The 23,969-nt window shown below is 40.7% G+C and overlaps 2 protein-coding genes across 6 annotated transcripts; one reads left to right on the forward strand and one right to left on the reverse strand.

Annotated features, from left to right (window-relative positions):
• The first annotated feature begins 320 nt into the window (after window positions 1-320).
• Window positions 321-2,889, forward strand: slc19a3a (solute carrier family 19 member 3a). Its single transcript, XM_070906058.1, has 7 exons — window positions 321-467; window positions 785-1,020; window positions 1,137-1,698; window positions 1,799-1,877; window positions 2,175-2,367; window positions 2,486-2,627; window positions 2,740-2,889. The coding sequence occupies exons 1-7, from the start codon at window positions 321-323 to the stop codon at window positions 2,887-2,889; spliced, it is 1,509 nt and encodes a 502-aa protein (XP_070762159.1).
• agfg1a (ArfGAP with FG repeats 1a) lies at window positions 2,393-23,674 on the reverse strand. Of its 5 annotated transcripts, XM_070905531.1 has the most exons (14): window positions 23,382-23,674; window positions 16,700-16,793; window positions 14,632-14,747; window positions 13,513-13,678; window positions 12,969-13,131; window positions 11,671-11,787; window positions 9,951-10,022; window positions 8,187-8,402; window positions 7,356-7,533; window positions 7,153-7,232; window positions 6,415-6,537; window positions 4,437-4,589; window positions 4,132-4,220; window positions 2,393-3,910 (listed from the first exon to the last, which is right to left on the reverse strand). In XM_070905531.1, the coding sequence occupies exons 1-14, from the start codon at window positions 23,546-23,548 to the stop codon at window positions 3,851-3,853; spliced, it is 1,794 nt and encodes a 597-aa protein (XP_070761632.1). In that variant the 5' UTR covers window positions 23,549-23,674; the 3' UTR covers window positions 2,393-3,850. The 5 variants fall into 5 exon arrangements, with proteins under 5 accessions (XP_070761632.1, XP_070761634.1, XP_070761633.1 ...); XM_070905533.1 differs by lacking the exon at window positions 9,951-10,022 and having other exon boundaries at window positions 4,132-4,226; window positions 7,356-7,508; window positions 8,165-8,390; window positions 11,662-11,787; XM_070905532.1 differs by lacking the exon at window positions 9,951-10,022 and having other exon boundaries at window positions 4,132-4,226; window positions 11,671-11,790.
• Between the last annotated feature and the right edge of the window lie 295 nt (window positions 23,675-23,969).

The raw sequence follows: 23,969 nt of genomic DNA on the forward strand, positions 1-23,969 counted from the left end.
TGTTCTCTAAACAAGAATCTACTGAGGAAGTCAAAGAGCACAATAAAGCTGCAACTATTACTGATTAGTGAGGTATATTAAAGGATAAAGTCCTGAGATTTGTCTGGTTGCCTGTTTAGTATGTGACACGTGTATCTTGGCTTGAGCTGGACTGTCACTAAGGTTGTGCTGCTCTTTGACCGGGTTGTTGATTGACAAACCAAGCTCAACAGTTAAGACAACCATAGCTATTTCCCACGAGGAGGAGCGACGGAAAGAGTAGCACGCAGAGGAACACATAGACACACACACACCTGAAGCAGGTAGAAGACCGGCAGAAGATGGAGGCTGCGAGAAGGTGGAGGGCAGACTGGAGGTATCCCACTACTCTGCTGTGCACGTATGGATTCTTCAGCACAGTTAAACCTCTGGAGCCTTTCCTCATCCCATACTTGACAGGACCGGACAAGAATCTGACCACAGAACAGGTATAAAAGCAAAGACAAACGACTAAATTACTTAAAGCAATTCATGAATAAGGAAAAAATGTAGTAATACAAATCAGACAAAAGAGCAATCGTGGTGGAGTATGTGCAGTATTTCACTTTGCCTTGTCAGTTTTGTGGCATTGACAAGTTGATGTTGATGAATCACAGTAAATGGTTAAATACAGTCTTTATTACTTGAGTGCTAAAAGTCGAATTGTGATCATAAAATATGATTTATTGCTAAGAAGCAATAATGTTCCTGTCTTACATGCAGGACCCTTTTCACATTTATTTATCTATTGGTGTTTTCTCATCAGGTTAACAATCAGATTTTCCCGGTGTGGACGTACTCCTACCTGTCTGTGCTGGTGCCTGTGTTCCTGCTGACTGACTGGCTGCGTTACAAGCCTGTGGTGGTGTTTCAGTGTGTCACCCTCTTCATCACCACAGCACTGCTACTCTGGGCGGAAAGTGTAGCATCCATGCAGATCATGCAGTTCTTCTATGGGATGGTGACAGCCAGCGAAGTGGCCTATTTCTCCTACATCTACAGGTAATGTACCATAGCTCAAAGGGCAGAGCAAAGCGCCAGTGCTGCCAGGTGTCAGGGGTTTGAATTTTGCTTGGTTGGGACAGACATGACATTTTTGAATATGATGCTTATTGCAGTGTGGTAGATCTGAAGAGGTACCGCAAGGCCACCTCTTACAGCCGCAGTGTCCAGCTCCTGGGGTACACAGTGGGCTCTGTGCTGGGCCAGCTGCTCGTCAGCTTCAATCTCATGTCCTACAAGAACATCTTGGTATTTACTCTAGTTCTCACCTCCATTGCTCTCCTCACTTCCTGCCTACTGCCAATGCCACAGCAGAGCATGTTCTTTCACCGCAGACATACTGGACAGTTAACAGTGACAGAGGGTTCAGAGAGGCATGTAGGTGGGACTGGGGATGCAACAGAGCACATAAGCGGATCAAATGTATCCCTGGAGGAAATAAGAGATGAAATGGTGGAGAATAGAGAAACAGAGGATGGAGCAAGAAAAGGACTGGATGAAAAAGGGCCTGAGGCTGAGGACCTTGAGGAGTCGGTTGGTGCCGTGAGCTGCAGCCAAGTCCTCCTCCAGCTGTGGAGGGACTTCCGCCAGTGCTATTCCTCCAGGCGGCTGCTCTACTGGTCAGTGTGGTGGGCAATGGCCACCTGTGGCTATAACCAGACTGTCAATTACGTTCAGGTCAGATGTGAAGGCAACATAAACATACATTAAAAAGACTAAAAACCCTCTGTCTTTGAACAGATTTATCAAGTGATCACTTTCACAATATACCCTGCAGGTGCTGTGGGAGCATGTGCAGCCTTCTCAGAACTTCAGCATCTACAATGGAGGCGTGGAGGCAGTGTCCAACCTGTTGAGTGAGCAACATCATATACAGGAATACAGACTAGGAAAGGGGGAAAAAAAAAACAAATAAAACAGAACCTATAGTGTTTAACTGTCCCGTTGCTGAGGCCTTTGGAACTGCGGTTTTGAAAAGTGCTATACAAATAAAGCTTATTACTATGGAATGCAACTATTATACCATATTAAAGCTAAATATTTGACTACAAAAGGGAATTGACTTGACAGCTTCTGGTGATAGATATAATTTCCTCAGTGCGTATTCAACTGTCATCTCCACCACAACAATCCTGATTCGATGTGTTTTGCAGGTGCAGCGACAGCCTACGGTGTAGGCTTCACTGAGGTGAGATGGGAACAGTGGGGAGAGCTGGCCCTGGGTGGCTTCTCTGGACTCGGGGGAACCGCACTCTTCCTCATGACCTTCATCGGCAACATCTGGGTCTGCTACGCTGGTTACGTCATTTTCAAGTGCCTGTACATGCTGCTGATAACAATAGCCATGTAAGAGCATTATATGATAAAAAGGGGTTGTTTTACCCCGTAATTCAGACCTAATTTTATTGCAGGCAGAACAGGGAAAAAGAACATTTAAATGAACAAAACACATTTCTTCTCTTAGGTACCAGATTGCAGCTGACCTGACAATGGAAAGATATGCACTGGTTTTCGGAGCAAACAACTTTGGAGCATTGGCTCTACAGACGATCATCACTTCCGTTGTGGTGGACAGTGGAGGACTGGGCCTGGGCATCATTCCTCAGGTGAGTCGTCTGATCAGAAAATGTCAGTCAAGTCTTCTGTAGATGTAGCAAAGTGTTTATATGTCCACTCATCACAGTAATAAATGCGTTTTGTGCGCCCTTTTTCTTGCAGTTCACCATATTTGCCAGCTACTTCTCAGTCATCGCTGTTGTTTTTTCACTTCGGGGACTGTTTACCATTTGGAGAGCACAGAGAAGCAGCAAAGAGTCCACTCCTCAAGTCAAAAACGAACCTCCAGACTCTGATGGACACAGTTTGTGAAAACATACCAGCTGAGCTAGTCACTTGTGCTTTCAGTCTGCACTATGTCCAAGCGGCCACAATGGCGCTTTAAAAAGCAAAGGAAGCTTCAAATTACCGACTGCAACATCATGAATATAAATCTTTTTTCTTTTTTTTTTATACAAAACAGATATACAAGGTTGTCATACATCCATATAAATGAATGGTTTGGTCATTTCTTCTTACTTAAAATTCATTTTAATATATATACTGTATATATTTACATATTAACTTAAAATTCTCTAATATCCAATGTAAGTGGTTTTCAGCTCATCAGCCATTCCTGTTAGCCACTTAAGGTTGTAGTTCAGAAGTATTGTGACCTGGGGCTCAGCCAGCAGGGCAGGGGATGGCAGAGAAACGAGTCCCCTGCCCGTCCCTGAAGCAGCAGTCACTCCTCCTTTCATCTCGCGCCAACAGAATAGGCTTTTTTTTTCTTTTAGTGAGAACAGTTTACCTAAAATGATCCTGCACAAATAAACAGTTTGGTTCTTCACAAATACAGTAAGTGGCAGTACCCATTAGCTTTTCCAAGCAATAGTTCTGTCTTAACAAATCTTGTGTGTTAGATACAAATACTGATATGCACAAAGAGCTAATTTCCTAAAAGAAAAATATGTACAGAAATGCAGCATAATGAATGGGATATACTGTATGCAATAACTTAGTTTTCAGTTTGATTATACATTGTGGTTCAGTAGAGGCCAGTTCACAGGTTAAATAGAGAAGAGGGGATCAACCTCTCCCTCTGCACACACCATCACTTTGTTTTGTAGCCATAGACAGTGTCTGTCATATTGTTCCATCAGTGACAAACTGCGATAGAAAATACAAATCCTTACAAACATTGTGTTTTTAAAGCTACTTGTGAAATGAAACAGTGCAATAGGTGCCAGCGCGCCAATTGTTGACCCTGTAGTGGAGCTGATTGGATGGATCGCTATAAGAAGGGATTTGTTGAGGAGCCTCCTGCTGGATATTGTGCAGATGGACCCGCACCCTGGAAGGAAAAAGAGATACACAAACACACTATCAGAAAATATAAATCAAAATAAATCCACTATTCATTAATATAAAATGACCATGTCCAGTTTAATTTAAAAGGAGGAATAAGGTGACTAATATCTATCAACAATAATCTTGTTGATGCCCCTTCATTCCTCTGTGTAAAACTAATTTCTTCTGCAGGAAATCATGCCATGTACTAACTAACTTACTAACCAGGAAAGGGTTGCTAGAGATCATAGGTCCAGCCATCGCCTGCCCGAAAGGAGTCACAACGGGCTTGGCCTGGCCAAAGGCCGGAAATCCTCCACCTGAAAGACATATACATTGTCATTTAGGCGATGTGATGGAATACCCACCTAACTAATTAATTACAGCAAAAACAAACCAAAAAGGACTTCACTCATGTTCAGGTGAGCAAACCTGTGCAAGAACTACTCAGTCAGATGCCACCTTGAATTTCAGCATAGTTATTAATGCAGATATGTCTACATCTACATGATCTACACACAGACACACACCGTTGGGTTGCTGGGGATACGCAGGAGGCTGAGGGAAGGGAGCCTGGCCAGGAAAGGGTTGCTGGAAGGTTCCACTAAAGCTGGTGGGGAGGTTGTAGGCTGCAGCATTCCCAAATCCAGCTGGCATACTCATGGAGCCTGTGCCAAATGATGCTGCAACACAGCGGGACAGCAACGGGTTAAAGAAGCCTATAAAAAGACATCTACTGGCATATGACAACACCTATAGCTTAATTTTATTATCAAAATTATGACATGAATTTTATAGTAAACACACGCACTTGCCTATAAAATATTAAATTACACAGGAGCTGGCACACATCAGCAGGAAAACAAACAAATACAATCACTAGGATGTTATTAATTTCAGCAGTTTGTTGGAAAGCAATATACTACAAGTAAACTTAAATGAGTGAGAGGATGAACTACTAAGGATTACAGAACAGTCAACAAGAAAAAAAGAAAGACATATTGCAACAAATAATTAGGAAATAGAAATATATCAACAACACTATGCAGGCACATCAACTGCACAGGTGATTCTGTAATCCACAGAACTCCAAAACTGTCAATTTAACCTTTTCCCTCTGAGATCTACAGAATCTCACAGTGTATGTATTTGTAAAGTTTAAACACATGAACACATTAAGGTTGTCTCCAGACAAGCCTTAGGAAAGAGTCACACATGAGGCATCAACACTTGCAGTAAGTGTAGCACCAGTGTCTGACCTCTGATGAGCACACAGGAGCACGACATACCCACAGTGCAACAGGTGGAATCGAACTGCAGTAAGTAAGACAGCCAGCTGGCAATTAAACAATCCAATATCTGGTAGAAATGCTACATCCAATGCCCATTACACAAAGTCAACGACTGGAGTTAGAATTAACTGAATATGCAAGCAAATCCAACGAGGTTAAGGGTTGAGTCTTAAAGACTCAACAGTTGTCAATGTTCTTGCTGGGTTTATTCATTGAATTAAGCATTTCATGACACTACCAAGCTAATGAATGAATGGATGACTCTTAGTGTATATTACAGTGCATGGTTAGTTTTAATAATTTATTGTCTACAAAATGGCACAAGAGAGTTTATGCTTCTTGTCAACTGATAAGGAAAATGTTGATGAAGCCATTATCAGTGAATTCACAGTAACCCAATAGAGGGTGCTAGAGCCCTTCTTAAGAAAAAAAAAAAGATGCCCATTATCTAGATAAAAAAAACATGACATTTTAATCAGTGAAACTGACTCTAACCACTCTTGCCATATGAATGTGGAAATTAATTATTGTTGCTTAATCCATGATAACCAAGATTTTCCAAGGAGCTGTGTTCATTTTACTCTCAGGCTCAATGTATCCCATTCTCCCCAAGTCACCGTAAATTTTGTCAAACCACTATTTCTGAATGTTGTGATTATTTTTTACCTCTACAACATTTTCCTGATGGATTTGCTTAAGGAACAAGAAGGCACGGCCAGAGCAAGGCACATGAGAGCAAGAGGGAAGCAGAGAGCACAAGGGAACCTACCAAAGGCGGGAGGATAACCCTGCCCATGAAGAACCCTCATCAAGCCTGTCCAGCATGTCAAGAGCAATCACACAGACAACCGAGTCTCAATTTCTGCACCTTGCTGTATCTTTCCTCTCTCTTGCGCACACCGGTAAAGGGCAGCGCTTGTCCTGCTATTCATTTTCACAGTGAACATAATTTGGCACTTTTTCATGTTATAATTTTCTCTTGTACTTGCCTGATTGGTTGGTTCCCTCTGTGTTTGGCAGTGTGGTCTGTGGCAAAGGTTGCCACTTTGGGTGTGCAAGGAAATCTAACAAATAATACACTTACTGTACGATAATGTCACACACCTGCATTTTCTTTCCTACATAAAAAAGGATTTTAATCTGCACGAGTTGATTGGGTGATGTACTATATGTGCTACACATACGCAGACACACACAAAGATAGACATAAACGCACCTGCTGCTGCTGCTGCTGCTGCTGCCGCCGCCATGTTTGCTGTTCTGCCGTTGCTCTGGAACGGGTTGGTGGGAGCTGCTGCTGGGGCAACTCCAGGAGCTACGAACGGATTAGTTGACTGAGCTGTTGGAGAGAGGTATCAAGTCACCAAGCATGAGCACAGAGTGTGAAACAGAACAAGAAAGTACATGACCTAAACACAAAAAACAAAAGCATTGGTTCCTTGAGGATGACCCATTTAAACATGTCCACTGTCAGTGGTCTCCCCCTGCTCCCACTTCAAATGTCTGAAACACAAATGATTTCCTGTTGATGACCTTTTCAGCATTAGTGTGTCCTCCACATACAGTCCACATTTTCTGAACAATTTAATAATCTCAGTGTCAGAATTACCAGTGAGACAGGTTGGTTAAAAAGAAACAAAACCTCCTGAGAGAGGGTACAGCTTATCCATGTCTGACATAACGTGATGATGTTTTCACAGAATGGAACTTGCAACAGATTAATGATCCACCCTCATTCCCTTTTCACATCTGCAACCTACTCTTGACATCTCAACCAGGAAAAGTCCTCAAGATCCCACAAGGGAACAAAAGTTGAACCTAGCTACAATTACCTATAGTATATTGTACCTCATCCTGGGGTTGACCCTTGTTCCAACATTACTTTAGAGTCATTACTATTTCAATTTGGGAGCACAATTAGCACAAACTATCAGTAGCCTGTAGGTTCACTCACCTCCAAATCCTTGAGCCATGCCAGGCAGGGCCTGCTGTGCTTGTGCTGTCGACACCCCAGTCTCTGGGCCAAACATGCCCCTGCAGTGAAACAAAGTCAACCTATAAGCTTATCAGGTAAAACAGAGATTAGGAGTTTTGGAATCCACTATAGGATGGGGCTTACTGTGATGTGTGTGTATGTGTGTGTGTTTAGTGTCTCACCCTTGTGAGGTGCTGGTGGTGTTGTAAACACTGGTGGGAGGGGCTGGGGAGCTGAAGACGGTATCAAGCTCAGCTAGAGCAGCATAGCGGTCCCCCCCTGTTGGCTGCTTCTGAGGCAAACCGCCCACTCCTGCTGCTGCCACTGTGGCTGCGCTCACCCCGCCAGGAATACCACCTCCTGGAATAGAAGCACATAACAGAAGAGCCAGGTTCAATCCAGCTCAACTAATCCAGGAGGGAAATTCAAATCTCAAAGACACAAACAAAAGGTCCGGAGATAGCTGCCATATTCAACCTATTAAAAATGATGGGAAAATGTTCAATCATTAGGAAATGCTCATTCTCTAGTACAGAAATACAGTTTGTAATATGAACACAATAAACTAGTACCACCCAGTATAATTCACAGATGCTCGAGTGCCAGAATTCTGACCATGTGACATTAAACTCCACAATGAAACCAATAGTATTCTTTAAAGCAGGGAGGTATTTCCACCATGTGTAGCCTGTAGTCTATATACAGGCTGGTTCAGTAGCACTGAGGCCACGTGGCCGATTTTGAAAAAATAAATAAATGGTAATGGTAAGGCCATTTCAAAATACATCCAAGCCTTGTCCAAGCCGAAAATGAAGTGATATAGAATTAGACGTTTAAGAAAATGTGAATCAGCTCTGTTTTGAGAGAGACTGCCTGTCCCTGCACACTCATAGGGATTTAAATCTATACGCCTGATTACATAATGTTTTTAGTTGTGTCAGCTTCTTCTTTTTCAGGCAACCTCTATCCCTACAATTGAGATCTATGAAACAGGCTAGGCAGGAGAAGTTTACCTTGCTCTGTTTTGGCAGAGCTTAACACGTTATCCAGGTCAGCCAGGGCTGCGTATCTATCAGCAGGGAGGCTAGTACTCTGTACAGCATCTCTGCCAGCTCCTGTGGAGTTACTCTGGGAGGAGGAACTGAAGGATCCAAAGTCAGCACTACACGATTTGGGGAAGCTGTCAAAATTTGCAAAATTGGCATTTGCTAGTCCCCCTGAGGCGCTACCTGCATGAAAGAGAGAGATTAAAAAGTCATGAGGGGGACCTCCATTGTTGGTTTTGAGTAACAGCATCAACATGGTGGAGAGGGAGATAAGTAGCTGCATGGGGGGGTAAAGTTGGGGTGTAGTCAGACTGGGGCTGGGATACCTTCATTATCTATAGAATAGATAGCAACACTTCTAAAGCATGTCCTCTGCTGCACTGCACTATGCTGGCTCTCCGTTATCCTATGAACCTACAGAACTCATAAAACGAGCATTCATTTGTGTTACAGGCACATGATGTGCAGAAGAGCACCTTTCTTTAGTGCCTCGGCTACATCTGAGTTCAGCACCATAGTGTGCACCAAAACCAACTAGCTACAGACAAAAACCAACCCAAGATATATTAACAGTGACATGGAAAACAACTTTATAGTTAAATGGAAAAGATATGTAGTGTGCCAACCACCATGTAGGCATTACTGAGCTCTGTAATGAGTAAACCGTCACTTTCAACCAGATCTAAGATTGGTACTAGGGAAACAAACAAGCATTACACCACTAGTACAATAGTGATCGCTTTTTAGAGTAAAATAAACAACAAAGAAAACAAGAAACAAAGCTTATTCAAAAACAGCTTAGAATTTCAACACTGTAAATACAATATGTGTAATTTGTTTCACACTATATGTTTATGTTTGACAGCCATGCTAATTCAGGCACCCCCTCCTGTTGAATGTCTCTACGACAGCTAGCAGATTATTGTGATGCATTTCAGGCCAGACTCCATGAGTTTCTCTAGCATACAAAGAACTTAGTTAGAGAGAACTAATTTGTTTGGAATGCAAAAAAAAAGGTGTGATGCGTCATAATATTTAATGTTTAACACAGCACACAAACAAAAGATTTTGGCTACTGAGGTAAAACAGAGCTAAATGATTAATTAATTTATTCACTGTTGTTTCGTTACACCTAAACTTGCTCCTGTTGATGGTTTTAAAGTAAACCCAAAAACTTGAAACAGCGAATTGGCCTATGTCTTTTGTGGAATAACTCTCATAGGAATCATTGGGTATCATGTTTTTTCTTTGATTATTTATTACATGAGATACTGAATTACAGAAAATTGACAAGTTGAAAGTTACTTATTATAAATAACTGATGGAATAGACCTTAAGGGCACCCTATTCTTGTGTTTCCTAGTCATTGCTCTAAAAAGGAAAGGACATGTTAAAAAATATCAATGACTGTCGGGTTGAATCCAGTTTTCTTTTTCTTTTAACAAACTCTGTTCTTTGATTCTCATTCTATTGCTTTTTTTTTTTACTTTGCATTGCTACGTTCTTGTGTCCTTCCATTTGGTCTATTCTCCATAGTTGTTCTCAAAAATGACAGCAACAATCAAAGCTTCAACCAGTAAGACTGTCAGTGATTCAGAGGTACAGACACAAAAAGAGCTACATGCTGAGGCACACAGTACATCCAGAGAGAGGAGGATCAGAGTGACTACATATTAGAGATGGTGGAAAGGGTGAAAGCTGTTAAGAGGGCAAACCCAGAGAGAGACTTACTGTGTGCACCCTGGAGAGGCAGAGCAGAGGCAAACTCACCCATACTGCGGCTGGATGAGAGCACAGTGAACGCTGGCAGCCAAAAATCAAAGAGGGAGGGAGAAATGGGGCAATGAGCAATGTAAGACGGGGCGGAGAAACAAAAGAAAAGACGTCAACTAAACAAGAGGTAGAAATTAAAAAGTGTGAAATCAAAGCAAATCAACGGCCGCTGAAGCAAAGGATGAAAAACAAATGAGACAGAATGGACAGCTTAGGCCAGATAGCACAGTCAGTCAGTATCTGTGAGAAAGGGATTATCTTACAAAGCCATGAAAGAGAGGGGAGCTTTATCCATCAAGCAATAGGCATACTAAAGAGATCACTGTGCAACTCCACACGAAGACAGTTATCAGTGTACACCTCCAGCAGAGGGCATCGTAGTACACAACATTTTTCTGAGACAAGTAGGAGGAGGCTTAATTGTGTGTTGTGTATGAGATATGTGAGAGTCACTGTTGTGTTGTTTATATGGGTATGTGAGAGAGAAGGCAAAGTGCTCAGGTAAAAAGCCAGACAGACAGTTACTGCTGAAAAAATACTCTTGGAAGTTTTACATAACATGTATGCTGCACGTTACATAAAACAGCATGGTGGGCTTGGAGACAAATATGGACCAGAATGATAAACACAGGTAAGATAGGAGTAAAAGTATGTCTCCATTACATACTTTAGCATTTTAATTTGGTATGTTGTGGTGTTAGCTTTAGGAGACAAGCATAGACTAAATCACACTGTGCAACAGCAACAGCATGTATTTACACTAAAGTTTAGCCCCTAATATATTCTAAGGAAATCCTATAAAATTACTATAGGAACAAGAGACATACAAAGTGTGTTTACAGTACTACAGCAGTGCTAAACCCGGTGTTTTGCAGGTCCTATATCACTATAATCATGGGCCTAATGAGTGCAGTGATCTTTACCTTTTTATAATATTTTTATCTCGTAAAAAATATTCAAGAATATATTAGTCCTATTGGCCAACACTCAATTTTAAACCTCAAGTGTACACTACACTGGTGTACAACCATCACATGCTTTTTAAAAATCTTTGTTGTTGATGTTTCACACAAGTAATTTGTATGAACCTGGCAGCTATCATTGTAAAATGAAGCTTTTTCAAAGTAGGTCAAAATAGAGATATGCTACAAGTGGCACTTTGAGTGAATGCTTCTAGTGTGTCTGCACTGCCATGCACAGTACTTCATGCTCCGTGTCCTCTGACTTTTTGGCCTCAGGCACATACCATATAAACATAACGTCATGTGTTCCACTGCAGCAAGGACAACTGTTTTTAGAAAACAGAAATATGTATTAGCATTTTCTATTTGCCTTGAAGAAATTTATAAAATCAAATAGATTTTTCTTAATGTTTTGGTTATTGAAATTCATTTGGATGACTGGAAAGTAATGTGACCACCTGGTGCACTCAGGTCTTTCAAATTTTACACTGGATAAATAGACATGTGGAATATGGAATATGGAAAGGCGTTACACAGTTAAAAGACAGCAAAATTGGTGAAGTGACAGAAAATATGGCTGCTGTATATGGATAGGTTGTTTGTGTTTAGCTACTATGTACATTCTGAATACGTGTGTGTACATAATTATACTAATGTCTTTACGTGAGAGTGATTTAGATGTGTGCTATTTGTCTAGTGAAGAGAACTTGCTCTACCTGTATTTGAGGGATGGAATAGGGCTTGGGGTGCGGAGGGAAAACCACCTGTCGACCCAGAAGTGTTCCCGAATGCATCAAAATTAGCAAAGTCTGCATTTGCATTGGCATTCTGTGCTGCTGGAGGTGGTCAGGATGAGGTTCAGACAGGCAGATGACAAAAAAACACAATGAGAGGAAAACAATGGATGAGATAATAATAGAATGGATTCATACATATAATGACAAAAGGCATGGATGACAGACTGCAAAACAAATACAATGGATTATGTGCTAAATATGAAAGATAATCATAGAGTGGTAACACATAACAATAAAATACATGGCAGCTTAAAAGGCGGACATGATAGTCTGATGTTCAGCCTCTCCCATGAGATACTGTCTGGACTCCTTGCTGACCACACATAAGTGTGTGCGTAGCCCTACACACATCATTAATCTCAGCAAACATGAGCACAGATGTACACCTCTATGTGGAGATGTGTGGATGCCACTTTAGTCACTGCATTAAGGGTGAGTCTTGATGGCTCTTTGAGGGGGAAATGAGGGGACATTATCCTCCATGGAAAGCAAACACTAATAGCCCTATGTTACATGCATTAGTAACCATGGAGATGTGTCTGTCCATATCACCTTCGGTACTATTCTATAATGTATGGCCATGTTTTGCAATCATGGAGGCACGTGGCTGCTGACATTTAACAGATTGTGCATGATCCTGAACTTCTGCCACAGTCTAAAAGATGTTAATTAGAATGCACCGTCAGTCAGCATGCAGCTGTCTCTTTAAAAACACCTTAAGAATTTTAAATGGCTGCAACAATATTTGGCATCTAGTATTGACATAATTTGTCATACTGTTCTCCACAAAAACAGGTACACATGCCTACATGCACATAACAAATTTAAACAAATAACAAGCTTTAGCACCTTTAACTAGTCACAACATCAAAACTGGTGACTGAAAACACATGCACTTAGCCCTTTATGGCATATGATTTGATGCTTTGGTACAGCCTGTAAAATAATGTGACAGAGACAACTTCCACATTTAAAAAGGGCAATATCATCGTGAGTTGTTGCTCATTTCCTGCTTTCTCTTATTGCTTTATGTCACATTAGACCACTTTCCTGTGTTTTCATCATGTTGAGATATTTAGTATTTTTCTGTCTTCTCAACTGGTGAAATTCCCTTCACAGTGTTAAAACTCAAAAACATACACAAAAGATCACACCAATGAGTCAATGAGTTTTTGCCTTAGATATATAGTTCAGTCGTTTATATGTCTATTCCTTACTTGTGTGGCTGTTGAAATGTGCAAAGTTAGCAAAACTGGAGCTGGCGCCTGCATTCATGTTGGGCGGGGCAGCAAAGATGTCTCCACCCAAGTCACTGAGGAGGTCAAACCTCTTGTCATGGAACTGCTGCTGGTGGGTTTGTCCACGGCTCACCACTGGAGACTGGTGGAGACAATAGAGACATTTGAAAAAACTGCAGGTATGTGTTGCTCAGCATGCATAAATATGTGTATTTGTCTATGAGTCCTGACAGGTAGTGTATCTGTCACTCTATGTCTTCAATGTGTCTTCATTCATATAAAAGTATTAGTAAGGAAAGATGAAATCTATCCAAGTGGGTATATTTGGTCATTGATAACAAAAAACCTGATTAAAAATGATGAAGCTTAAAGACATCGCTTCATCCTATTGGTCTGGAAGAATTCACCCTGTTTGATTAATCAGATGTGCACAAGTTGGTACACAAGTCTTTATCAGGCAGATATATCAATAACTGTGTACTTTCTGAACGTGAGTCATGTGTGTACACTAAATAAATCTCACCTGATTAGGTGGGGTGTTCTTGTTGAGATGTAGGGAGGGGGCCGACTCCCCAAGCAGGGATTTGAGTGGTCTAACCTCCGGGGTGCTGCTGGTGCTGCTGTTTGAGGAGCCAGAGATGGAAGCATGGACGGATGCCACTACCTTGGCCTGCTCAGGAGGTACGTACCTAAAAAACAGTTTACACATTACATGCACTGCATTACACTACATGTCAAAAATACATTACCAAAAACCTACCAGATGCTAATTGGCTAATGTAACAATAAAAAACAAGATCCAGTGACATAATCTAGGGTCTTCAAAATAATGGCATTACAGCCTTTTGGCAAAACAAATGTTATACAAATCCAAATGTGATGACAGGGAATGTTTATTTTGGTACAAATGTGATTCACAGCTAGCAGACAGACCATGATTCTTTGAAGCTAACAGTTATAACAGTGGTACCAATACTGGTGTGTGTATTTATGTGTTACAGGAGAGGCCTATGTGAGTGAGAATGCCTGTCTGCAACAAATGGTGGCATGTTGAGACATGTACCGCTCATCGCTCTCATTTTGCTCAAGACTTAACATGAGATGACAGAGGTGCTGCTACCTAAAATAATATGTGTAATAATCTAATGAAAAACAACATTTGAGTTAATGATGCATCTCAGTTTTTTATGGAAACAGTCTAACTGTATAAACCAACAGTCACATTAGATCAATATTTACTTTTGATGATCAATCCCTAATTTGCAGCTATCAATATGACAGCTACTTGTTTGGCTACGTCTGCCATTAGCTTTATTGGTCTGAAATAACTGCTCTCATTAGTCATCACACTCAACAGTCACAATGCACCAGTAACAACTGTACTAAACATCATACATAAAACCTATAATTTCATGGAACAAGTAGATCTTGCACATAAAGCAGCTTGACTGTGATGACCTACATTCTGTGCATTTAAAGAAGGGTATCTGATGGCTTGCTTGAGGCTAACTGCTATGAGCTGCCTGGGAGACATTCCAAGTCAGAGAGAAGACAACACAAAGAAAGGCTACATGTCTGTGCAGTGCACATTGCCAGAGGATTGTTGATATCTTTGCACTGCCAGCTTGTAAAACTGACTTACCATCTCTTCTTCTCATATTTCTCTTGTAGGAACTCCTTGACTTTCTGTGGTTCTCTGAAGTCTGGTATCGAGGAGGTTCTGTCATCATATAGACCAAGCCAGATCCGTTTACATACCTGGAACGCACAGAGTAACAGAACAAGTCATTTTTGGTAGAACATTTCGATAGCACACCCAGCTACAATTGAGAGCAGGGCTTGTCAACTTAATTAGTAGCGGCACAAGGAAATGAAAAGATAAGCAACAGGTAAACAAAATGATGTTATGGATAATCACTGTAAAGCCATTAAGTGCAGGTTAAAGAGTATTTACTACTGTTTTGAAAATGTAACCACATGCAAACTGGACCTGAAAAAATAAAAACAACAGGACAAAGAGAGATTTATATGCTTCGTGTGTGTGTGTGTGTGTGTGTGTGTGTGTGTGTGTGTGTGTACTCAGCATAGGGTGTTGCATTGTAGATGAAGCGATGGTGCTGCAAGAGGTAGCATGGCTCTTATGTTGTACATGCGCTTTGGTGCATACACACTCAACAGCAAGAATCAGAATCAGAATCAGAAACACTTTATTGATCCTCAGGGGGGGGAAATTATACATTATATACCAAGCAAGCTCACTTTTTCTTTTTAATAGGATTTTGAAACTACAACCCTGTTTCATCAGTTTTTTCTGTGTCAAGTGCTCTCTGTGGAAAGACAAAAAGCAACTTGAGATCGGCAGTATTTATATAGCAGCCTTGAAGGATATATGCATCACTTCCAACCTTGAGTCTCCTACATGTCAACCTGCCCTGCCACTTTGCTGCAGCTTATAATAGGCTGTGCTTCCCAGGTGGGGTTGCTCTATTTCATACTCCGTTTACCAGAAACGGCTCTTGAAAGATGATGTACTTTGTTTCCTCTGTGGAGTACAAATATGTGGTGCTACTCTATCTGATTATGATGGACAGGTGAGAGCTGCATGAATATAAATGACAAACAGACATTTCATAGAGACTCTCTCTCCAACTATTTATACAATTTGACATTTTATTGATCAAATACTATATATATAAAAGTACTTTGCAATATGACTGAAAATGGTATCACAAAATCATAATTTCTGTTTTACAATTACAAGTGTAAAAACGTATCAATATAATGCATGAAATGTTTGCTTAAAAGAGTAACTAGGTCATTGAAATTTGCGGCACCTTTTAATGGCAAAGCTCAATTTTGACAACCCCACAGCCCTGACATATCATCATCCCATTAACTTGTTATGGCTTACATGTTAGCAAACAATTCCACATCCAACAGACACAGAGAAACACAATGATCCCAGTGAAGTCCTCTGTCTGGCCACCTGATGAAAGTACGGCCTGCCAGTGCTGGTTTGGTCTCCACCAACTCCTGAAAAAATATCTGGGTCTTGATCGGCTTTTTTCACCAACTTGTTGCTAACTGTGTTTGTCTGCCGTTTTGTGCTGGGCAGGTAGTGTACAGTGTTTAGAGTTTGTTTGGTAAAAACTGGTCTGATGCTGCCAAATTCAAACGAAAAAAAGACTAAAAGGCACCTAAAAAGCTCATTAGAGCTGCAGAGTTGCATAACAATTAATCGTGGGCAACCCCCTTTCACATTACATATAATCATTAGACATAAAACATTGATTAATACAGCTTTAAAAGTAAATAGATTTTCATGCACATTTTTGTTGCAATAGTGTAGTTATCATTTTCTGCTGAATTGTAATAGGATAGGGCAGTGAGCTAACATATTACTAAAATAGCAATAATAATAACGTTGCAATATTTAAAAAAATATATTAAATGTGACCAAATGGCACTAAAATATCGCTATAATATTATTAATGCGCTGTGTGTTTTTTCTTTTTCAAACAACTTAAATTTTGAAATATTTTGTTGTGTTTTTTTCTGGCTCAGATGGACAATAAAAACAGGATAAAACAGTGACGGTACTACGAAAAACTAAGCTACACGGACAGTCTGTAAAGCAAGCCTGCCTGAACAGTGGGAAAGTTGACCTCAACCTTAAAAACTGTGACAGGACAGACAGTTGCCTTGCCTACCTCATTTCCATGTTTCTGTAGGAACTCGATTTCCTGTTGCGTGAAGGTTGTCATGGAGATGGACTTGACTCTGTGGGGTGGATTCAGTCCACGTCTGTGGATGAAGAAATGGAAACGAGGGTCAATTTAATTTGAAGACGCGGCACATGACAACCTCATGTGGACATACTCCAGATCCCACCTCTCAGGACGGGGCCATTTAATTAGCATCAAGCTAACTGGCTGGTGTGCATAACTGGGGCGAGGAAGACGGCATTACAAAGGGAAATGACAGAGAGAAATAATGACACAGACAAAAACTGACAGAAAGAGAAAAGGAATAGAGCAGAACAAAGGAAGTGGGTGAAACTCTCTCCTAACTGCTATTGACTGAACTGAGGTTGTCAGAAAAGTAAAATAACAAGCGATTTCCCTTAATATAGAAACGTCCATTATGGAGTAACACCCATTAGCCCACACAAGCCTTGCTCATTTTCCTGAGAAGGTCACAGCTCATGCCACAAAGGTCCAAATTAAAAATGCCTGGTAACTGTAATAGTTGAAAAGAGCCATCATTAGGCTTTTATATTAAGCTCCAGGCCTGCTTGCCTGAGTATTTTTTCCTGGACCCACCAGTGAGTGAAAATGAGTAATGCTGGCTTCAAGGTCGCCACCTGTTTTGTCTGTGAAGGTGACCAATCAGCATTTAGCATGTGAGCAGAATGTTTTTTTGGCATTTTGCTTTATTTGACAGTAGAGAGAGACAGGGCAGGCGGGGGAGAGAGGGGACGACACGCAGCAAAGGGCCCGGGCTGGACTCGAACCTGGGCCGCCTTAACATGTGGTATGTGCTCTACCCAGTAAGCTACTGGGACGGCCCAGCAGAATATTTAACTGCAATCAGATTGTAATTGATTGTGGATTCATTCATCCACAGCACTGAAGTTTACCCAAAAGCACTTTGACAGCACTCATCATCACACTTGTAAAGTCTGAATTAAGTACACTATACATAACCAAACACAACCCACCTCAACTTCAAATTTAAACTTGAACTCACTGGTGAAAAACTGGTTTTAATGACACAGAGACATGACGTGACAACCAATTTTAGCACACAGGATTAAACAAGGTCTTGTATAAAGACAGAGCTATACTGCTATTTGGGAAATCCGATAACGATATACTGGCAGATAGTACTTTCTTTTATTATTCAGCACTAACATTTAGAGATAGTCAAAAATAGTTTATCCATCCTCAATGAAGTGTTCCTATCAAGGTCACATTTCTGGAATGTCTTAACCAACGACATGCTGCTGGCAAAGAAACACTCTAGTTTCTCCAAACCTTTTCTAGACTATTTGACTTTTTTCCAAGATGTTTGAACAGGCAGCTGTTCCTTTCCTGTTCTTAAATACCCTGTTGCTCACACCACCTGTTAAAACTCACTTGCATTACCCTGATTCAGCTCTTCAGCCTGATGAAGACCGTAAGCCAAGTAGAGTCTGATTTGAGTTTTATTGGCTGGCTCAGATCCAGTTGTCTCTGAGTGTGTTGAGGGCTGAGATTCATCAGCATTTCTTTGAGCGCTGTTGTCAAATCTTTCCATCGCTTGACAGTCACTATATTTCTGATTGCTCCTGAAAACTTACAGAGGACAAAACCATGAGTTGTCATGTCATTAGCTGCAACATAATTGCATATTAAACAATACAGTGATTTTCAAATTTATTGTTTTTTTCTCCAATTGTGACATGTCTGAAAGCATAAAACGAACAAAAAATTAACAATAACATCTTGCGGCACCTTTGGGCCGTCCTCAAGGCACCCCAGGGTGCCGCTGCACCCACTTTGGGAACAACGGCTCCAGGAAATGCGATCTACAGTGTCACAATTACAAGCACAATGTTATACACATAAAGGAGTCAGATCCTAAAGGCAGTGAAATACTAGACAAGACTGCTAAATTATTCACTGCTGTTACCCCTTACAGAACTGGTTCTCATCCCCACCCATTCTTGACACATCTAGTGTTTAAGTGTTATAAACATACAGATATATATTTATAACACTCTGGCATGGAATAAAGTAGCTTCAAATTAGTCCACACAGGTTGTATGTGAACATCAAAGTCGCTGTGTAACTTCACATTCAAGTACAGAAGACGGAAAACAGAAGTATACAATGACAAAAGCCACCATGCTTCTATTAGAAAGCTGGATATGTCCTTACCCAAACATGGAGTAGATCCATGGGAACTACTAGAGTTACACTTTCTGAGAAGAACCTCAACATTTACAGGGTCTACCTTGGAAATGAAAAGCTGCTTCCACCAAATCAGTCAAAAGATAGAAAACCTTCTAATTATTCAATTAAAAAAAAACATGTTGGTTGGACCTTCCCATATGTGGGACTTCGGGGTTTTGAGGCTGTTGGACTGACAAAATAAGAGACATCACTTAGGTTTCTTAAGATTAATCTAATACATAAATACACTATTAATAAAAGAAATACTGGTTGCAGTCCTCATTGGATTAATGCAGTTTTTACTGTTTTTATACAAAACAGTTAGAAAAAAATTGAGCAAGAAGCAAAAAAATAGTGTCAGAAGCAAATGTAACTGTAAGAAAACAGAATTATTATGTATTTGAGCTTTAAAGTGTTATTCAGTGCCCTGAGGTAGGTGAGTAATCAGATCCTGATCTCATGAACATGAAACTAGGACAGATACAGGGAGAAAGCTCCATAGCCCTTAAGGTCTAAATATGACAGCAGTATCTTTACCCAGTTGTCCAGTTAAGGAATTCTAATACTGGCTATTTTGTTTTTGTTAATTGACTGTATTTTATCCAAATGTGACAATACATTTAAAATGCTTTAAATATATCATATCTGCCTCCCTTGTTTCATTCAAAGTCTTTTTCAACTTTGAAAAGTCTTATCCACAAACAGGTGTTTCAAAAGGGGGAATCATCTTATAATCTGGATCGTCTTACATCCAGCAACTATCATGTACAATATAACTGTCAGGTGATTTCTGTGTTCTGGATTACAGCCTGGTAACGAGCCCGGCGACACAATGTTATGGTCCTACCGTTCCACACACACACCCCCTATTGTTGCCAGGCAAAGTAGCCATAAAATTGTGGATTATAGCTGTCGGGAGAATTCAATGACAGCAGTAATTATTAATTGGGTAAAATGAAAAACTAATAAAATTGCTTCTAACATCACAAAATTATACATTGTGTGTAACCATCACTCAGTCCTAGTTGTTCACCTATTTTCATATCATGTCTACTGGGTAACATAGTGTATCAGAGAATAGCATCACATATTGCGCAGTAAAATAATTATGACCTAGTCGCTACTGTACATCAGACCAGCTCAGCCGGGAAAACTCTAATTTGCATACTGTAACAGCTCCGGGGTGAGAAAAACTGGCAATGGTAAGTCTCAAAAGAGAAGAGAGGCTATGCACCATCTTTCACTTTGCTGCTTCAAAAGGGATGTCTTTTACACCCTTTTCAAATATTTTGTTAAGTTTTTTATCACAGAAAATGTCAATTCTTATTTTTCATGGCTCACTATCCTATCAGCTTTTGTGCCAAGTTACACCATCAATTTGTCACCCTAACAGTGCTTCACAGGCACCTTTTAAAGAAATCAAATGTCAGAGGCACAGGAAAACCAAACATGCTCAGCTGTAGAGATCAAGTCATATCTGTTAACTTGACATTATCCAGGACATTTGGTGTCAGTGACACCTCCCCACCTCTGTCATGCTCTAGCCACTTTCGGAGCCCTGCTTACTCAGGAACACACAGGCCAAGTGGGGTTACTTCCTTCCATGAGCAATTCTGCAGAAAGAGACATTGTGAGTGGTGTTCCTCCTGGGAACGCCTCCACCTTTATAAGGAATGTGTTTTCACAGCAGATTCCAACTCCACCCATTAAACAACCACAACTATGGGGGGAGAAGGTTGTTATGTGGTGGGTAGTCGTGCCCCTGCTATCACCCCTAAACAATTAAACACTGTTACTGCCCAAACTGCAAATGAAAGAAGGAAAGGGCAAACAACTTCCATAAATTAAAAATAACTTCTATGGTTGTCTCAGCAATGACTCTTCTTGTCAAATATACTGTTTAGAAACTGCAACATAATCATCTGTGTCTTGCAGAGGACAAAATAAAGCAAACACTACTTTTATTCATGAAACATAGTGGGTAGTCAAGACAGTAACCAAAACAATATATCAAGTCTGAGCATGAACCTTTAGGCGCTCTCTCACAATGCCACCGTCTTTGCCTTTCTAGAACTAAAAAGGAAAGAGAAGCAGACAGTGACCTCCCTGCCACTTCCTGTGGCACACACAACAGCACATGCTGCTGATGTAGCAGCACAGTGGGGCCATACCACTTCCTGAGCCTACAGTCACACCAGGCTTCCTGTATACATCAGATAGATCTCAATCCTTTCAAAACCACACTCTTCTACTGCGAAGATTTTTGTCACTGAAATTGTTTTGTCTTAATAAAAAGTGAGTGACAAAGACAGCAGGAGAGAAAGAGGGAGAATTGTGAATTATGATCTCAAGCTATAAAAGAACTCAATTAACTCACATTGCAGACTTTAATACCATAGGGTGAGCAGATGGGAAATTCACAGTGGAGTCCCCGCAGACCCACTGGTGAAGTGAAATAGAGGACAAACTCTGCCCATCAGCAAACACACCATTAATCTCATTCTTTTCAATGCTACAGTAAATAACCTTCATGTTCACAGTGGAGACAGCTAAAACAGTTTGCACAGATTAAGGTCACAAACCTAGTCAAACAAGGGCTGTATCTTAGGCAAAGTCTGAAGGACAAGCAGTATAAAATTGTGTATAAGAAGTCATCTGTTCCACTGCCGACAAATAAAACCAAAAGGTCATCGGTGGGGAATTATTGAGCAACAAATACTGCACCATTATTAGAATAATCATTATTCATATACAGAAAAGGGCAGGGTGATTTCCATAAAGCATTAAGAAGGACCAGTGCAGACTGCTGACTGTATGAATGAACAGAACAGGATGGACAGATACACAGCTTATTGAGTTACCAGGCCACTGCCAATTTACTCTTCTCAAATGTTTTCACTCACAAAAGCTTGTGATAAGTAAACACAATTTATACGCTTACAAAAGCCAAGGAAAACTATCTGTGAGCAAAGGTGTGACTTTGAGGACCAAGATTCTCGATTTTAACAATTTGGAGACAACACCATGCCTCTGATGCTATGTTTGTAAACCAGATCTGGGTAAAAAAAAAAGCATGTGCATGAAAAGTCTTTCTTGCAAGACTGCAGTACAGGGGGGGAAACTGAGCTGTATGGTTTTTGAGCATAGTTGATGTATAAGGGCATAATTTGGTTTCCAGTGAACCAAATGCCAATACACAATACACAATACACTACACTAGAGAAAGCAGTGTAATCTTCAAAAGTCTTCAGAGTGATTATGTGCAGATTAGCACAATGTCCTGCAATAAAGGCATTATAAGGAAAACAATTCCTCAATGTTGTATGTCAATGTCATTTCTTTGTGCAATAGATCAAAAACATTTAGAGAATCATACAATAAATTGGTATTACTATATCACACCACTTTGGATTTATTTCTAAATGTTTTTATAATATGCAAATTTTGACAGCTGAAATGAGGTGAGATATCTTTAGCTGAATAAGAAGAAATGGAATGCTTCACTAATCCCAAATCACAAGCTACAGATGCTTGGTTACACAACTGCACAGCAAAGCTTTGAGTCAGGCAAAGGCTACCTAAAGTCACAACAACCAGCTACACTTAAACTATCAATGCTGTAGATTAGTAGTTTTTTGTAACTAGGAGATATTCGAACTAGGTTTTAGTCAGCCGATTGTCAAAAGAGTGAAAGTGTTGCTGGTATTTTTGTCAGTGTACATCTGTTTTAGACTGACCTGTGTAATACTTCTAAATCCGATACAAAAATAGATGACTGGACTAAATACAACTGATGATGGCATGAATACCGGTCTTGCATTAGCAGTGGCATCTCAAAAGTATGTCGCTTTCCCACGCCCAACTGTCTACAATCATTTAATATTTAGTAAAGAAAATACGTTGTTTTTTAAAACCAAATTGATAACCATCAGCATGGTTTTACACAGTACTTATATTAACAAAAAGCTTCAGAATACATATTCGTGGGTATAATATGAAACCTCGACCAAGTTAAATATGTATTTGGTTGTCCATGTGTCTTTGTATGTGGTGGGGTATACCATAACCAAAGCAATTAGCGGTTAGCTCAGTTACAAGGTGGTCGTTCCAGACGTTGCCGGCAACTGGTTGTAGCAGCTGGCTACTGGCTTATCTGTAGACCTAGCTTGCAAGTGTCAGATAAATTCACAGGCTAGCACTGGAAGCTAAAGTGAGCTAGCATCTATGGTGGTTGCTACGTTAGCTTGCTGTGCTGAACACTGACACCTCGATGTACCCCGCCCAACACAGCAAGACAATGTCAAAACAGCTAAACTCACACTGGTACTACTGGATACCTAGCATATGTAACGCTAGCTAGCGCTAGTTGGCCATCTGGCTTAGATGTAGCGTACCAAAAACGTTATATCGTGTGCGCCATGTCTAAGCTAAGGTCACTCAGCAACTTATAACTTACAGGATGCCAGAGCAGGAGGTACATACGAAGGAGCCCACAGTCATATTGGCATAGGTTGGGCCGCGCTGGTCGCAGTCAAAGCACTTTCTGTTGGGAGGCAAACTCGTCATTTCTCTCAGCATCTTCAGGTGTTTCTCCTCTTGTTTTCGTTTCGCACTAGCAGCCATGGTGGGGGATATACAGTAGGATTAAATAAAACTGGGGGAGACCGGAGGGTCAGCTACAACTAAAACAAAGGGCTGTGCTTTTTTGACGGTTGACGGCCCGTGCTAAAGACAGAGAGGGAATGGGTAGGTGGCTCTGTCAGGGGGGCCTCGCGTCTCCTCGAACAAGGAGTTTGAGGCGTTGGATGAGGTCGACTAACGGAACAAGAGGCTTCCTGCCATGTACTTCCGCCTTCGTTTAAATCCTTATGCAGAGTATATATTGGGGTCATGGTAAAATTATGGAACCGACACCAAATATGAATATTATATCCGTTAGGTTCCAAGACGTTTGCACCAATTTTTCTTTGAGTCAGATTCATTAAGCCAACTATATCTAAGGCACTGTTATTACTACGCAGTGGTGTACAATTATGTTTCTCAG

This window comes from Enoplosus armatus, chromosome 5 (genome assembly GCF_043641665.1).
Source record: "Enoplosus armatus isolate fEnoArm2 chromosome 5, fEnoArm2.hap1, whole genome shotgun sequence".
NCBI lineage: Eukaryota > Metazoa > Chordata > Actinopteri > Centrarchiformes > Enoplosidae > Enoplosus > Enoplosus armatus.

Excerpts from the sequence above, each read along its gene's own strand:
- agfg1a (XM_070905531.1), bottom strand. The coding sequence starts at position 23,548 with ATGGCTGCTAGTGCGAAACGAAAACAAGAGGAGAAACACCTGAAGATG. Across the intron at positions 8,403-9,950 it reads GCCTCTCCAGGGTGCACACA|GTAGCGCCTCAGGGGGACTA; the intron begins GTAAGTCTCTCT and ends TCTTTCATGCAG. Across the intron at positions 4,221-4,436 it reads GTATCCCCAGCAACCCAACG|GATTTCCGGCCTTTGGCCAG; the intron begins GTGTGTGTCTGT and ends TTTCAGGTGGAG.
- slc19a3a (XM_070906058.1), top strand. The coding sequence starts at position 321 with ATGGAGGCTGCGAGAAGGTGGAGGGCAGACTGGAGGTATCCCACTACT. Across the intron at positions 468-784 it reads AGAATCTGACCACAGAACAG|GTTAACAATCAGATTTTCCC; the intron begins GTATAAAAGCAA and ends TTTTCTCATCAG. Across the intron at positions 1,878-2,174 it reads GGCAGTGTCCAACCTGTTGA|GTGCAGCGACAGCCTACGGT; the intron begins GTGAGCAACATC and ends TGTGTTTTGCAG.